General features: G+C 45.7%; 1 protein-coding gene across 3 annotated transcripts in view; it reads right to left on the reverse strand.

Annotated features, from left to right (window-relative positions):
- ZBED1 (zinc finger BED-type containing 1) overlaps positions 1–15,101 on the reverse strand; it is a 506,379-nt gene that overhangs the window by 392,809 nt on the left and 98,469 nt on the right. For all 3 annotated transcript variants that reach the window (XM_063955484.1, XM_063955483.1, XM_063955485.1), the window contains exon 3: positions 4,125–4,193. In XM_063955484.1, coding sequence (XP_063811554.1) covers positions 4,125–4,193 — 69 coding nt within the window. The remainder of the gene's footprint in view (positions 1–4,124; positions 4,194–15,101) is intronic.

Below are 15,101 nucleotides of genomic sequence, written 5' to 3' on the forward strand. Positions count from 1 at the left end.
GGAGTTTGTTCTTGAATTTTATATGACGTATTTTTCTGCAACTTTTTGTAATCATTTTCGTGAATTTATTAAGCTGCCGAGTTTTCGTTTTTCGTATTTTCCGATGTCGATGCTATTCGTATTGGCCCTCATTCCGAGTTGTTCGCTCGCTAGCTACTTTTAGCAGAAATGCATACGCAAAGCCACCGCCCTCTGGGAGTGTATTTTAGCATAGCAGAATTGCTAATGAAAGATTAGCAATTGCTAACGAAAGAGTAGCAATTCTGCTAATATTAGCAGAATTGCTAACGAAAGCAATTTCCTTGCAGTTTCTGAGTAGCTCCAGACCTACTCCTAGATTGCGATCACCTCAGTCCGTTTAGCTCCTGGTTTGACGTCACAAACACGCCCAGCGTCCGAACAGCCACTCCTCCGTTTCTCCAGACACTCCTGCGTTTTTACCTGGCACGCCTGCGTTTTTTAGCACACTCCCTGAAAACGGCCAGTTTCCGCCCAGAAACTCCCACTTTCTGTCAATCAGCAGAGCGATTGAAAAGCTTTGTTCGCCTGTGAGTAAAATAGCATAGTTTTGTGTAAATTTGCTTAGCGCGTGCGCCCTGAGATGCATACGCATGCGCAGAACTGCTGGATTTTAGTCTATTAGCAATTCTGCTAAAATTAGCAGCGAGCGAACAACTCGGAATGAGGGCCATTGTCGGGCAGTGTTTTACGGGAGTGATGAGTAAAATACTGCCGGACATAACACAATGAAACCCGGCCGGATCAGTGAGATCCGTGCAGGGCTTCATTGTGTATAGTATTAAAAGAGTTACAAGAGTAAAAAAAATTGCGTGGGGTCTCCCCTCCTAAGCATAACCAGCCTTGGCTCTTTGAGCCGGTCCTGGTTGTTTAAATACTGGGGAAAAATTGACAGGGGTCCCCCCGTATTAAACAACCAGCACTGGGCTCTTGGGCCGGCCCTGGTTCCAAAAATACGGGGGACAAGAGACATAGGGGTCCCCCGTATTTTTAAAACCAGCACCGGGCTCCACTAGCCGAGAAGATAATGCCACAGCTGGGGGACACTTTTATACTGGTCCCTGCGGCCGTGGCATTACCCCCCCCAACTAGTCACCCCTGACCGGGGTACCCTGGAGGAGTGGGTACCCCCCTCCAGGCACCCAAGGGCCAGGGGTGAAGCGCGAGGATGTCCCCAGCACCCCTGGGTGGTGGGTGCCGGGCTGATAGCCTTTTTGTGTGTAAAAAAAAGAATATTGTCTTTTGTTTTAGAACCACAAGTATCAGCATGCGGGGAAATACGTCATGGCACTTTCCTGATTGGCTGTGCGCTACTAGCCTGTCAATCAGGAGTAGCACAGAGGCTAGAATGGAGGAAATAACGGGCCCGCTGGTACCTGTAGTTCTACAACAGATTGGCTATGCGCTACTAGCCTGTCAATCAGGAGTAGCACAGCGGCTAGAATGGAGGATCGCGCCCCTCCATTCTAGCCTATGATGGGAACTTTGTGGTCTGCGGTTAACCATGGGGTTAATTGGGGTGACTCTTGCGGGTGACCCCAATTAACTTTGCAGTTAACCGCAGACCGCAAAGTTCCCATCATAGGCTAGAATGGAGGAACGCGATCCTCCATTCTAGCCGCTGTGCTACTCCTGATTGACAGGCTAGTAGAGCATAGCCAATCAGGAAAGCGCCATGACGTGGCACACCCTGATGGGCTGCTGGGATCTCCGTGATAGGAGTCATGGGGGGTCCGGGCATTCGGGGAAAGGAGTTCCATGTATACACATAGAACCCCTTTAGTGGTGTGGGCCGGGTTTCCGTTCTTTTTTATTTTTTACGGATTACTTCTGGAAAGAAGAGGACAGATCATCACTGGATAGTAGGTGAGTATATTGGAGTTTTGGTTTTACAGATACACGATTGATGCTACTGGGGAAGGGGACGTGATTGGCCGACGTGGGATGTAGGTAAGTATGTATGAGTGTGTAAGTGTGTTTTAATAAATTTGTACTGTCACGTTGTGTGTGTCTTGTTTTTATTTGGGTATTTCTTTTGTTGTAGAACTACAGGTACCAGCGGGCCCGTTATTTCCCCACATGCTGGTACTTGTCGTTCTCCAAGTACCAGCAAGCGGGGGAGGCTTGCTGGGACTTGTAGTTCTAAAACAAAAGACAATATTCTTTTTTTTACACAAAGGCTATCAGCCCGGCACCCACCGCCCAGGGATGGGGGGGGACAGCCTCGGGTTTCAGCCCTGGCCCTTTGGTGCCTGGAGGAGAGGGGGGACCCCTTGATTTAAGGGGTCCCCACTCCTCCAGGGTACCTCGGCCAGGAGTGACTAGTTGGGGGGGGGTAATTCCATGGCCGCAGGGACCAGTATAAAAGTGACCCCCGGCTGTGGCATTATCTTCTCGGCTAGTGGAGCCCGGTGCTGGTTTTAAAAATACGGGGGACCCCTACGTGTTCTGTCCCCCGTATTTTTGGAACCAGGGCTGGCCCAAGAGCCCGGTGCTGGTTGTTTAGATCCGGGGGGACCCCACTCAATTTTTCCCCGGTATTAAAACAATCAGGACCGGCTCAAAGAGCCCGAGGCTGGTTATGCTTAGGAGGGGGAACCCTACGCATTTTTTTTTTGCCATTTTTAACTATTTCTGACCCTTTTACACAGATAAGCAGGCACGGATCTCACTGATCCGTGCATGACTATCTGAACACGCCAGCAAAAAGCAGGTCTATTTGAAGGCTCCTTTTTTTTTTTTTTTACAAATTCTATGCTTTCCCGGCAGTGTTTGGCTATTGTCGGCAGTGATTGAGAATACAAATTCTTAGTAAATTACCGAGTTGTATAAAATAACAGCCGTGTTTGACCGATGGTCTATTCATTCATATTTGTGAACTGCTGATTTGTGTATAGTAAATTCCCGTGATCACACTTAGACAAAAAAAAACAAAAAAAACAAATGAAATCGGGACCTTAGTAAATAATATACCCCAAGGTGTTTTATATTTGCAGGAAAGACACAGAAAAGGTGCCCTATATTTGGCGCACCACACTCACAACAGTTAGAGTGGGTGAATGTGACCATTTGCAATACAAAGTACAATATATAATATGCCCACAGAAACATTAGTTTTGCCGAGTGTTCATCCTACGTACAAAAATACCAGCTAGGCAGAATCTCAGGTGCACTATAGTACAGAGGGCAGTTTCCCAAACTCCACCATTACAGTCCCTAGATTGTAAGCTCCTTGGAGCAGGGCCCTCTTCCCTTCTGTTCTCACAGCACTCTTCTCCTGCACTTCAATTACAGCTCTCTCCTACTCAGTAACTGTCTATACCTGCATTTCCTATTGCTTGTGACCGCCCCCAGTAGTACGCCGATTACTTCTTTGCTTCCTGACATCTCTGCTGTACTGTGTACTGAGAACTGTGGTGCTAATTGTTACCTGTGCTCTGTTTTAATTTTCTGTGAAGTTAAGTTCTGCATACCCTGTATTGTTCTAACGTGTGTTGTATGTACGGCACTGCAAAACACTTGTGGTGCCTTATAAATAAATTGTAATAATAATAATAATAATAATACAGTCCAGTTTTAAGGATATCCATGCTTGGGACAGGTGACGAAATCAGTTCCTCAGTCAATTTGATTTAACCATCTGGACTCAAGCATGGATATCCTTAAAACCTGGACTGTAATGGTGGAGTTTGGGAAACCCTGACATAGGGCGGATAAGTACCACACAGATATATTATTACACTTTGGGGAGATACAAAGTATGAAATACAAAGTATGAAATGCAAAATACAACGACTCATAGGGTTATGCATAAACACTGGCTTGATTGTTTGGATGTAAACAGACTCAATTGTATAGCTCTATTATTTCCATTTCATGATTACAAAAATATCACTACAGACAAATACAAATGGAGTTCTAGAATGTAAAAAAGAACGAAAATGTTTATTTATGTCTTATCAAGTCAAATAGAATTTCAGCTGACAAAAATAATTTAAGATGCAGCACAAGCGCAAGTCTTCTGGTCCGCTAACCCGTCTCACTAATACAGTCTGCACCATTAGCTCTCAGGCTGTAATGGTATTGACTTCATATAAAACACATACCTTTATTATTCAGGGTGTCTTCTTGTATTCGTCTCACCGCTTCATTGCCATCAGTTTCATTGTTTCCAGCTGTAATGGAAGAAGCAATCGTTTATCTCCTGAAGTGCAATGAAATGCTCACAATTTCTGCATAATTCTATTTATGTGTTAGACAAAGCATAATTCTTGTTGTGGATTTGACTCAATGTAGGTTTTACAAATAGTACAGGGCTATACATACAGTATTATTTACACACTATAATATGGCAGACATATTTCAGAGTAAATTGTAATTAAAGTTTAACCCTTAATATACCAAGCCTACCTCAACATACTTTACCAAGCTGGGGTCTTCAGACGACCCCACGATTTTTTGTCAAAATTTTCAACTGTTTGATGCGGCAAATTACAAACATTATGTTTTTTGGGTTTCTGTAAGGATACGTTCTAGTAAGGGTACGACAGTTAGGATAAAATATTTTATTTATTTCAAGAGTAGTTAGCCAATAAAAGCCATATATTCTTCTTCATTACAGTGTGTACATTTTTACATCCGATTTGATACTGTATATTCTTGTAAAAAGGTTATATTATTTTACTACAGTAACAATACATCACTATTCATGTGTTGCCATCGCTACAGTCCTTAGCACATGTCACCGTGGTGGTTGTTTTCCTGTGTTTCTCACATATAAAACATTCTGCGTTTGTAACGTAGTATAGTGTTTTTTATTATTTATGTTTTTTTGAAAGAACATTTTATAAGCCTAATTACACAGTATTTATCTTAATCTGATGCAGGACACACAGAAAATCAGGAGTAAAATAGTTGTTATAGATACGGCAGGATCACAAAAAATAAGATTTTAAACCTACCGGTAAATCTTTTTCTCGTAGTCCGTAGAGGATGCTGGGACTCCGTAAGGACCATGGGGAATAGACGGGCTCCGCAGGAGACATGGGCACTTTAAGAAAGACTTTGACTCTGGGTGTGCACTGGCTCCTCCCTCTATGCTCCTCCTCCAGACCTCAGTTAGAGAAACTGTGCCCAGAGGAGATGGACAGTACAAGGAAAGGATTTTTGTAATCCAACTGGCAAGATTCATACCAGCCACACCAATCACACCGTATAACTTGTGATATACTACCCAGTTAACAGTATGAACAACAACATAGCATCAGTCCAAGACCGATGAAACTATAACATAACCCTTATGTAAGCAATAACTATATACAAGTCTTGCAGAAGTAGTCCGCACTTGGGACGGGTGCCCAGCATCCTCTACGGACTACGAGAAAAAGATTTACCGGTAGGTTTAAAATCTTATTTTCTCTAACGTCCTAGAGGATGCTGGGACTCCGTAAGGACCATGGGGATTATACCAAAGCTCCCAAACGGGCGGGAGAGTGCGGATGACTCTGCAGCACCGATTGAGCAAACAGGAGGTCCTCCTCAGCCAGGGTATCAAACTTATAGAACTTTGCAAAGGTGTTTGACCCAGACCAAGTAGCAGCCCGGCACAGCTGTAGTGCTGAGACCCCTCGGGCAGCCGCCCAAGAAGAGCCCACCTTCCTAGCGGAATGGGCCTTAACCGATTTTGGTAACGGCAATCCTGCCGTAGAATGCGCCTGCTGAATCGTGTTACAGATCCAGCGAGCAATAGTCTGCTTTGAAGCAGGGCCACCAACTTTGTTGGCTGCATACAGGACAAACAGTGCTTCTGTTTTTCTGATCCTAGCCGTTCTGGCCATGTAAATTTTCAAAGCTCTGACCACATCCAGGGACTCGGAATCCTCCAAGTCACGTGTAGCCACAGGCACGACAATAGGTTGGTTCATATGAAACGATGAGACCACCTTAGGTAGGAATTGAGGACGGGTCCGCAATTCCGCTCTATCCATATGGAAAACCAGATAGGGGCTTTTATGTGATAAAGCCGCCAATTCCGATACTCGCCTAGCCGAAGCCAAGGCTAACAACATGACCACCTTCCAGGTGAGATATTTCAACTCCACTGTCTTAAGTGGTTCAAAGCAATGTGACTTAAGGAAACTTAACACCACGTTAAGGTCCCAAGGCGCCACTGGAGGTACAAAAGGAGGATGAATATGCAGTACTCCCTTCACAAAAGTTGTACTTCATGCAATGAAGCCAATTCCTTTTGAAAGAAAATGGATAAGGCCGAAATCTGAACTTTTAATGTAGCCTAATTTTAGGCCCAAATTCACTCCAGTTTTTAGGAAGTGAAGAAAACGGCCCAGGTGGAATTCTTCCGTAGGAGCATTCCTGGCCTCACACCAAGAAACATATTTTCTCCATATTCGGTGATAATGTTTAGCTGTCACGTCCTTCCTAACCTTTATTTGCGTAGGAATGACCTCATCCGGAATACCTTTTTCCGCCAGGATCCGGCGTTCAACCGCCATGCCATCAAACGCAGCCGCAGTAAGTCTTGGAACAGACAGGGACCTTGTTGTAACAAGTCCTGTCTTAGAGGAAGAAGCCACGGATCTTCTGAGAGCATTTCTTGCAGATCCGGATACCAGGTCCTTCGTGGCCAATCTGGAACAATGAGAATTGCTCTTACTCCTCTTTTTCTTATTATCCTCAACACCTTGGGTATGAGAGGAAGAGGAGGAAACACATATACCGACTGGAACACCCACGGTGTCACTAGGGCGTCTACAGCTACCGCCTGAGGGTCTCTTGACCTGGCGCAATACCTTTGTAGCTTTTTCTTGAGACGGGATGCCATCATGTCTATTTGGGGTAGTCCCCACCGACTTACAATCTCTGCGAAGACTTCCTGATGAAGTCCCCACTCTCCCGGATGCATAGCGTGTCTGCTGAGGAAGTCTGCTTCCCAGTTGTCCATTCCCGGAATAAACACTGCTGACAGAGCTCTTACATGATTCTCCGCCCAGCGAAGAACTCTGGTGGCTTCCGCCATTGCCACTCTGCTCCCTGTGCTGCCTTGGCGGTTTACATGAGCTACTGCAGTGATGTTGTCTGACTGGATCAGAACTGGTCGATTGCGAAGTAAGATCTCCGATTGACGTAGGGCATTGTATATGGCCCTTAGTTCCAGGATGTTGATGTGAAGACAAGTCTCTTGACTTGACCAAAGTCCTTGGAAATTTCTTCCCTGTGCGACCGCTCCCCAACCTCGGAGGCTCGCGTCCGTGGTCACCAGGATTCAGTCCTGAATGCCGAACCTGCGGCCCTCTAGAAGGTGAGCACTGTTTAGCCACCACAGGAGAGATACTCTGGCCCTGGGGGACAGGGCGATCCGCTGACGCAATTGCAGATACGACACGGACCATTTTTTTCAATAGGTCCCATTGGAAGGCCCTTGCATGGAATCTGCCGTATGGAATGGCTTCGTATGTTGCCGCCATCTTTCCCAGAACTAGAGTACAATGATGTACTGACACTTGTTTTGGTTTCAACAAGTTCATGACTAGAGTCATGAGTTCCTGCGCGTTTCCCTTCGGAAGAAAAACCCTTTTCTGGTCTGTGTCCAGAATCATGCCCAAGAAGGGCAGACGAGTTGTAGGATTCAGCTGCGACTTTGGAATATTGAGAATCCAGCCGTGTCGCTGTAACACATTCAGTGAAAGTGATACGCTGCTCAGCAACTTCTCCCGTGATCTCACTTTTATGAGGAAATCGTCCAAGTATGGGATAATTGTGACAACCTGCTTGCGCCGGAGCACCATCATTTCCGCCATTACCTTGGTGAAAATTCTCGGGGCCGTGGAAAGCCCAAACGGCAACATCTGAAATTGGTAATGACAATCCTGTATCGCAAATCTCAGGTACGCCTGATGAGGAGGATATATGGGGACATGTAGGTATGCATCCTTTATGTCCAGAGACACCAAAAAATCTCCCCCTTCTAGGCTGGCGATGACCGCCCTGACTGATTCCATCTTGAACTTGAACCGTTTTAAGTAAAGGTTCAGGGGTTTTAAATTTAAAATGGGTCTGACCAAACCGTCCGGTTTCGGAACCACAAACAGTTGAGTAGTACCCCTGCCCTCTTTGAAGCAGGGGAACCTCTACCACCACTTGTTGCAGACACAATTTGTGAATCACATGTAACACTATCTCCCTTTCCAGGGGTTGTTTCGGTAGGGCCGATTTGAAAAAACCGGCAAGGAGGCACTTCTTCAAATTCCAGCTTGTAACCCTGGGAAACAATTTCTATTGCCCATGGATCCACCTGTGAGTGGACCCAGACGTGGCTGAACAGTCGAAGATGTGCCCCCACAGGAGCTGACTCCCTCAGGGGAGCCCCAGCGTCATGCCGTGGATTTAGCAGAGGCCGAGGAGGACTTCTGTTCCTGGGAACTAGCTGTGTTGTGCAGCTTTTTCCCTCTGCCCTTACCTCTGGCAAGAAAGGACGAACCACGTGCTCTCGTTTTTATTGGAACGAAAGGACTGCATTTGATAATGAGGCGCTTTCTTAGATTGTGAGGGAATATATGGCAAATTTTTTTATTCACCTGCCGTAGCCGTGGAGACGAGATCCGAGAGGCCCTCTCCGAACAATTCCTCACCCTTGTAAGGCAACAACTCCATATGCCTCTTTTAGTCGGCATCACCTGTCCATTGCATGTGCCACAGGACACGTCTAGCAGAAATCGACATAGCGTTGACTCTAGAACCCAGTAGACTAACGTCTCTTTGGGCATGTCTTTTATATATATATATATATATATATATATATATATATAACAACATCTTTTACATATATATATATATATATATATATATATATATATATATATATATATATATGGATGCTGCGGTCCGGCACTCCGTGTTAGCCTTAGTAATTGCTGTCGCTGGTGCCCTCACAAAGATAATTCAATAACCATTCCACGGTGCGGCACTCATGCTGGTCTCAGAAATAAACGGACTGACGTCCATTTATTTCTGAGACCAGCATGAGTGCCGCACCGTGGAATGGTTATATATATATATATATATATATATATATATATATATATATATAAGGGACAATAACATGGTCTCCTTATCTAGGGTTTCAATCTCCGCTGATAAGAAAACTGTCTACACTGCTACAGCGCTATAAACCCATGCCGACACAATCGCCGGTCTGAGTAGTGTACCAGAATGTGTGTAAATGGACTTCAAAGTACTTTTACTGCATGCTATCTACAGGATCCCTGAGGATAGCTGTAAAATCAACGCTATTTTTTTGGGTAAACGTGTCAATGCCTTGTACACCCTAGGGGAAAATTCCCATCTTATCCTGGCCCCATTAGGGAAAGGATACTCCCTGAGGATTCTTTTTGGGAAGCTGCAGCTTCTTGTCTGGAGATTCCCGCTCTTTTTCTTCATGAGAGGAGGGAAATTTACCTCAGCTTTCATCCCCTTAAACATGTGTACCCTCGTGTCAGGGACAGATGAGTCATCAGTGATAAGCAAAACATCTTTTATTACAATAATCATATATTGAATACTTTTCTGCCAGTTTTGGCTGTACTTTGCATTATCGTAGTCGACACTGGAGTCAGACTCCGTGTCGATATCAGTGTCTATTATTTTGGATAGTGAGCGTTGTGAGACTCTGAAAGTCTCTGTGACATAGGGGGTAGATTCCCTGTCTGTTCTCTAATCTTTTGTGTAATAAAATCAACTTAGCACTTAATTTCACATATCCAATCAGGCGTCGTCGTTTCGACGGAGACACCACACACACACACACACATTTGCTCCATCTCCTCCATAGGAGAGCCTTTTACCTCAGACATGTCGACACACACGTACCGACACACCACACACTCAGGGAATGCTCTTCTGAAGACAGTTCCCCCACAAGGCCCTTTGGAGAGACAGAGAGAGAGTATGCCAGCACACACCCCAGCGCAATATGACCCAGGAAAAACACAGCAATTTAATGTTTACCCCCGTAGCGCTGTTATTATTATCTGCGCCGAATTATGTGCCCCCCCCTCTTCTTTAAAACCCTCTCTTCTACCGTGGTATAAGCAGGGGAGAGTCCGGGGAGCTTCCTCTCAGTGGTGCTGTGGAGAAAAACATGGCACTGGTGAGTGCTGAGGGAGAAGCCCCGCCCCCTCGGCGGCGGGCTTCAGTCCCGCTAAAAGTGTAAAATTGGCGGGGGCTCATGCATATATACAGTGTCCAGCTGTATATATGCTCTCTTTTGCCAAATAAGAGGTTTATATTGCTGCCCAGGGCGCCCCCCCTGCGCCCTGCACCCTTACAGTGACCGGAGTATGTGAGGTGTATGGGAGCAATGGCGCACAGCTGCCATGCTGTGCGTTACCTCAGTGAAGCTCACAAAGTCTTCTGCCGCCTTTTGAAGCCTTCTTTCTTCTCATACTCACCCGGCTTCTTTCTTCTGGCTCTGTGAGGAGGACGGCGGCGCGGCTCTGGGACGAACGTCCAGGGCGAACCTGTGTTCCGACTCCCTCTGGAGCTAATGGTGTCCAGTAGCCTAAGAAACAAGACCTTGAAACTCAGAGAAGTAGGGTTGTTTCTCTCTCCTCAGTCCCTCGATGCAGGGAGTCTGTTGCCAGCAGTGCTCCCTGAAAATAAAAAACCTAACAAATATACTTTCTTAGCAGGAAACTCAGGAGAGCTCCCTGCAGTGCACCCATCTCCTCTGGGCACAGTCTCAAACTGAGGTCTGGAGGAGGGGCATAGAGGGAGGAGCCAGTGCACACCCAGAGTCAAAGTCTTTCTTAAAGTGCCCATGTCTCCTGCGAAGCCCGTCATCCGCACTCTCCCGCCCGTTTGGGAGCTTTGGTATATTCCCCATGGTCCTTACGGAGTCCCAGCATCCTCTAGGACGTTAGAGAAAATAACATTCTGGGGTCCTCAGAAGATCCCCCTTGGTATACTAATGGTTAGATAAAACTCATCAAAGTGTATCTTCATTATAGAACTGAAGAAGCTTAGAGCTTGCGGGAAATACAAATAATACACCCAAACAGGGTGAGATGAGCTCTTCAATCACATTGTGCTGAACGTCACCTCTCCCCATGGGTGATAACCAGGGACAGTTCCATGCCTTAGCGACAGTGATGCAACCGCTTCACAGGAAATAACTTCTTTGCTTCTAGCCTTACATGAGTGGTTTTATATTGTTGTTTTTATTTTGTGAGATTGATAACGCTTCTTTTTGGTAGAATAATAGAATAAAATGTTTATATATTAAACAATTCGACATTACATAGCAATAAAAACAGGCAGAACGTACGGAAACAATCCCCTTTCTAAAGTCATCCACTAGTTTTTGCACAATAATGCTTCCCCAAATATTCTCACCAACAATATAACCAGTTCACCCAGAGTGTAAATATACCAAATATAAGCCCTTTACATAAAGCCTGATACCGGTATGAGGTCCAGGGGGATGCGGTCAAGATGCCGCCGGCCGGAATCCCGGCGGTCGAAATACCGACGCCGGAATCCCGACCGCCGGAATCCCGACATATTCTCCCTCCGTGGGTGTCCACGACACCCATAGAGGGAGAATATAATAGTGTGCCGAGCATAGCGAGGCACCGTGCCTGCAGCGTGGCGAGCGAAGCGAGCCCGCAAGGGGCTGCGTTCCGCTCGCCACCCCTGTCGGGATTGTGTGGTCGGGATTCCGGCGTCGGTATTTCGACCGCCGGGATTCCGGCCGGCGGCATTTAGTACTGATCCCGGTCCAGGGACAGAGTGTTATTAAGTTATATACTGTATTTTAAAAAACACGGAAAACTAGAATTTGACGGCAGATAAGAACCACTTGGCTCATCTAGTCTGCCCCTATTTATATGCTTCAGGTAATATCAACCCTTTTTGAACCTTAGTTCTTTGTAAGGATCTTCATATGCCTATCCCAAGTTTTTTAAATTGCTCTAGTCTTATCTTACTTCTCTTCCTTTGAAGAATGTTTCCCTCCTGAAATTTGTTAAGGCCCTTAGTGTATTTTAAAGTTTATACCATGTCCCCCTTTCCCTTCTCTGCTCCAAACTATACATGTTAAGATCTTTTAGCCTTTCCTGGTAAGTTTTGTGATGTAGGCCATGCACCATTTTAATTGCCCTTCTTTGTACACTCTCTAATGTATTTATATCCTTCTGGAGATATGGGTGGTCATTCCGAGTTGATCGCTCGGTAGCTGCTTTTAGCAGCATTGCAAATAAAAGGCCGCCGCCCTCTGGGAGTGTATCTTAGCAGAATAGCGAACAAAAGATTAGCAGAACTGCTACTGAATATTTTCTTGCAGTTTCTGAGTAGCTCCAGACCTACTCCTAGATTGTGATCAGCTCGGTCAGTTTAGTTCCTGGTTTGACGTCACAAACATGCCCTGCGTTCGGCCAGCCACTCCCCCGTTTCTCCAGACACTTTTTTAGCACACTCCCGGAAAACGCTCAGTTACCACCCAGAAACGCCCCTTTCCTGTCAATCACTCACCGATCAGCAGTGTGACTGAAAAGCGCTGCACGAACAACAGCAAATCTACTAAGTTTTGTGTAAAATAACTTAGCGCATGCGCTCTGCGTACCATGCGCAGTTAGCAACAAATCGCAGCATAGCGAAAATCGGCAACGAGCGAACAACTCGGAATGACCACCATGGTCTCCAGAACTGGACACAGTATTCCAGATGAGGCCTATACAGTGGTATTATTATTTATTTTTTCCTGCTACTGATTCCTCTCCCTTTCTCATTGCTTTGCTGCATTGCTTTCCTGCCTTTAAGTCACTTGAAATAGTGACTCCTAAATCTCTTTCCTCCTCAGTATTTTCTATTACAGTACCATTGATACTATATTTAGCCTTTGGGTTTTTGTTACTTTATATCATTAATAAATAATTTCATTACATATTATAACGTTCTCAGAAAATGTCACTTCTTCACATTGGCGTTCCTTGTGTACAGCCATTCAGCCGAATGTGCAAGGTCTGAGACTCCCACTTTAAACCCCACTGCATGCTGTAATAATGATTGGTGCGTCCTTATAAGCCAACATCAGTTGCACCATCAAAACTAGCAGCAGTCCTATGGCAGATGCAGTTTCTCTATCTGACCACGGCCTCCTATGCCTGCAGCTGTGCATCTGTGAATGCAGACACTTGGACCATTTTGACTAGCCACCTCCCAGTGCCAGGAAAGCCTGTCACTTTTCCACAACATTTCTGATACAGTCTGTCTCAATCGCAACAGCACCTTTGTGTACACCATGCACCGTAGTAGTCTGTAAAATGTTGCAAATGTGGGCACAGTGTGCAGCTCTAATCAGACTTCTCCGAACAATAACGACGGGAGCGGATGGGAAGAGTACTATTCCAGCTGTATCAACAGAGACGCCAAGAAGAGGAGGGGGGGGGGGTGGCAGGGTGGAAGATACTTTTTACCTGGGCACAGGCTTGTAGTAAGGGACCGGCAGAGGACCAGATCCACATCCTCCCCCCTTCCAGTGATGAGCAGTCAGTCCTCTCTCTCCCTGGCCCCCCAGCAGCCCGGGCTCACCATGAATTCCCCAAACCCATCCCACTACACTCACTGCACTGACAGGGGGCACAGAGCGGGGGGGAGGGGCGAGAGTGTGTGGGGGTTCTAATTACGATCCCCCCCCATCCCCATCTGTCAGTGGCAGCACAGCAGGCTGTGTCCCCAGTCCAGCACATACTGGTGTGTGCTGAGCTGCAGTGGGTACAGGCATACTGATGCTTTCCCAACTGCCCCTATATTTTTTGTAAGGAGGCATGACCACGTTTTCGCTATAAGTACCGAAAAGTACTGGAGCCTGGCAGGCCCTGAGTATCATTGGTTGGGAAGGGTCATTCTCAAATATGCAAATGTGGCTCATATGTACCAGCAAATATACGTATACTGTAGATATAAGTTAGAAGGGGTATTTTTTGCAGCAGCTACATGGGAGTTGCAAATACATACTGCTGATGATGTCATTTACTGACTTGTCATAAATTAAGTGCATATGATGCTGATACGAAGACATGTACATAGGTGCAGAAACATGAAATTTTAGGGGTTGAGAAATATGCATTTTTATGCATCTCTGTCCTATAGATAGATCTTTGCTGAACCTTTTTTTTACGTACTATGGACATTTTAAAGTGGGAACTGCACGGTGATAATGCCATTTTGTGGGAGCATCATGAGCTCAAGTTGTGGTCTATGGAGATTACGGGTCTCTTGCGCACTACACGTGGCTGATGCAAGTGGCAATCACAATAACGTCAGATGCGGCTGTGGACAGAAAAACAGTGGGAGGAGAGGCTGCCCAGTGATCCTTGCATTAAGCCTACGGAAATTCAACAGTACTAGGTCGACCACTATTGGTCGACACGCATTAGGTCGACGTGGACAAAAGTTCGACATTATGGCAATAATATGGCAATGGTCACAGGACACAGGAAATGGTCAACATTTTTCAAAGGTGAAAAAGCTGCAGTGCCTGCAGCGAAACGCGTCAGGGACTTGCTTGGTCACTATCCACTGGAACTATTGCTGCCTTTGTGTGCCCGGACCAGGACTGGATCTCAAATCTTGCAGAGAAACCGAGGTGAACAAATCCATCTGGAGTACCACCGATCTTCTCCACGACAGGAGGATACCGCGTTGCAGTGAGGACCCCTAAAAACCTTGCTTGGGTTTGATTATAACAAAGAGACACTCTCAAGGGACTACTCCTCCAGCGGCTTAATGTGGTAATAACTTATGTGGGACTGCATCTTTGGTCCACCTCCAGTCTTTTCACCTAATTCTCTACCAGTTAATTTCAAATAGGAACGGACTACACTAGATAGGCAGCTATCTGACCAAAAAGTATACCGAATCAGTGGCCATTTTATGTGTTTTTTAATGTGTTTTAATATTATGTCTAATTAAATTGTGATCAGTTTTTTTCACTCAATCCTTCTTATTCACTAGTTAATTATTCCGTTAGCGCTGCTATTGTGTTTGTGTAATTGTATGTAAGGGAA

The sequence above is a fragment of the Pseudophryne corroboree genome, chromosome 2 (genome assembly GCF_028390025.1).
Source record: "Pseudophryne corroboree isolate aPseCor3 chromosome 2, aPseCor3.hap2, whole genome shotgun sequence".
Taxonomy (NCBI): domain Eukaryota; kingdom Metazoa; phylum Chordata; class Amphibia; order Anura; family Myobatrachidae; genus Pseudophryne; species Pseudophryne corroboree.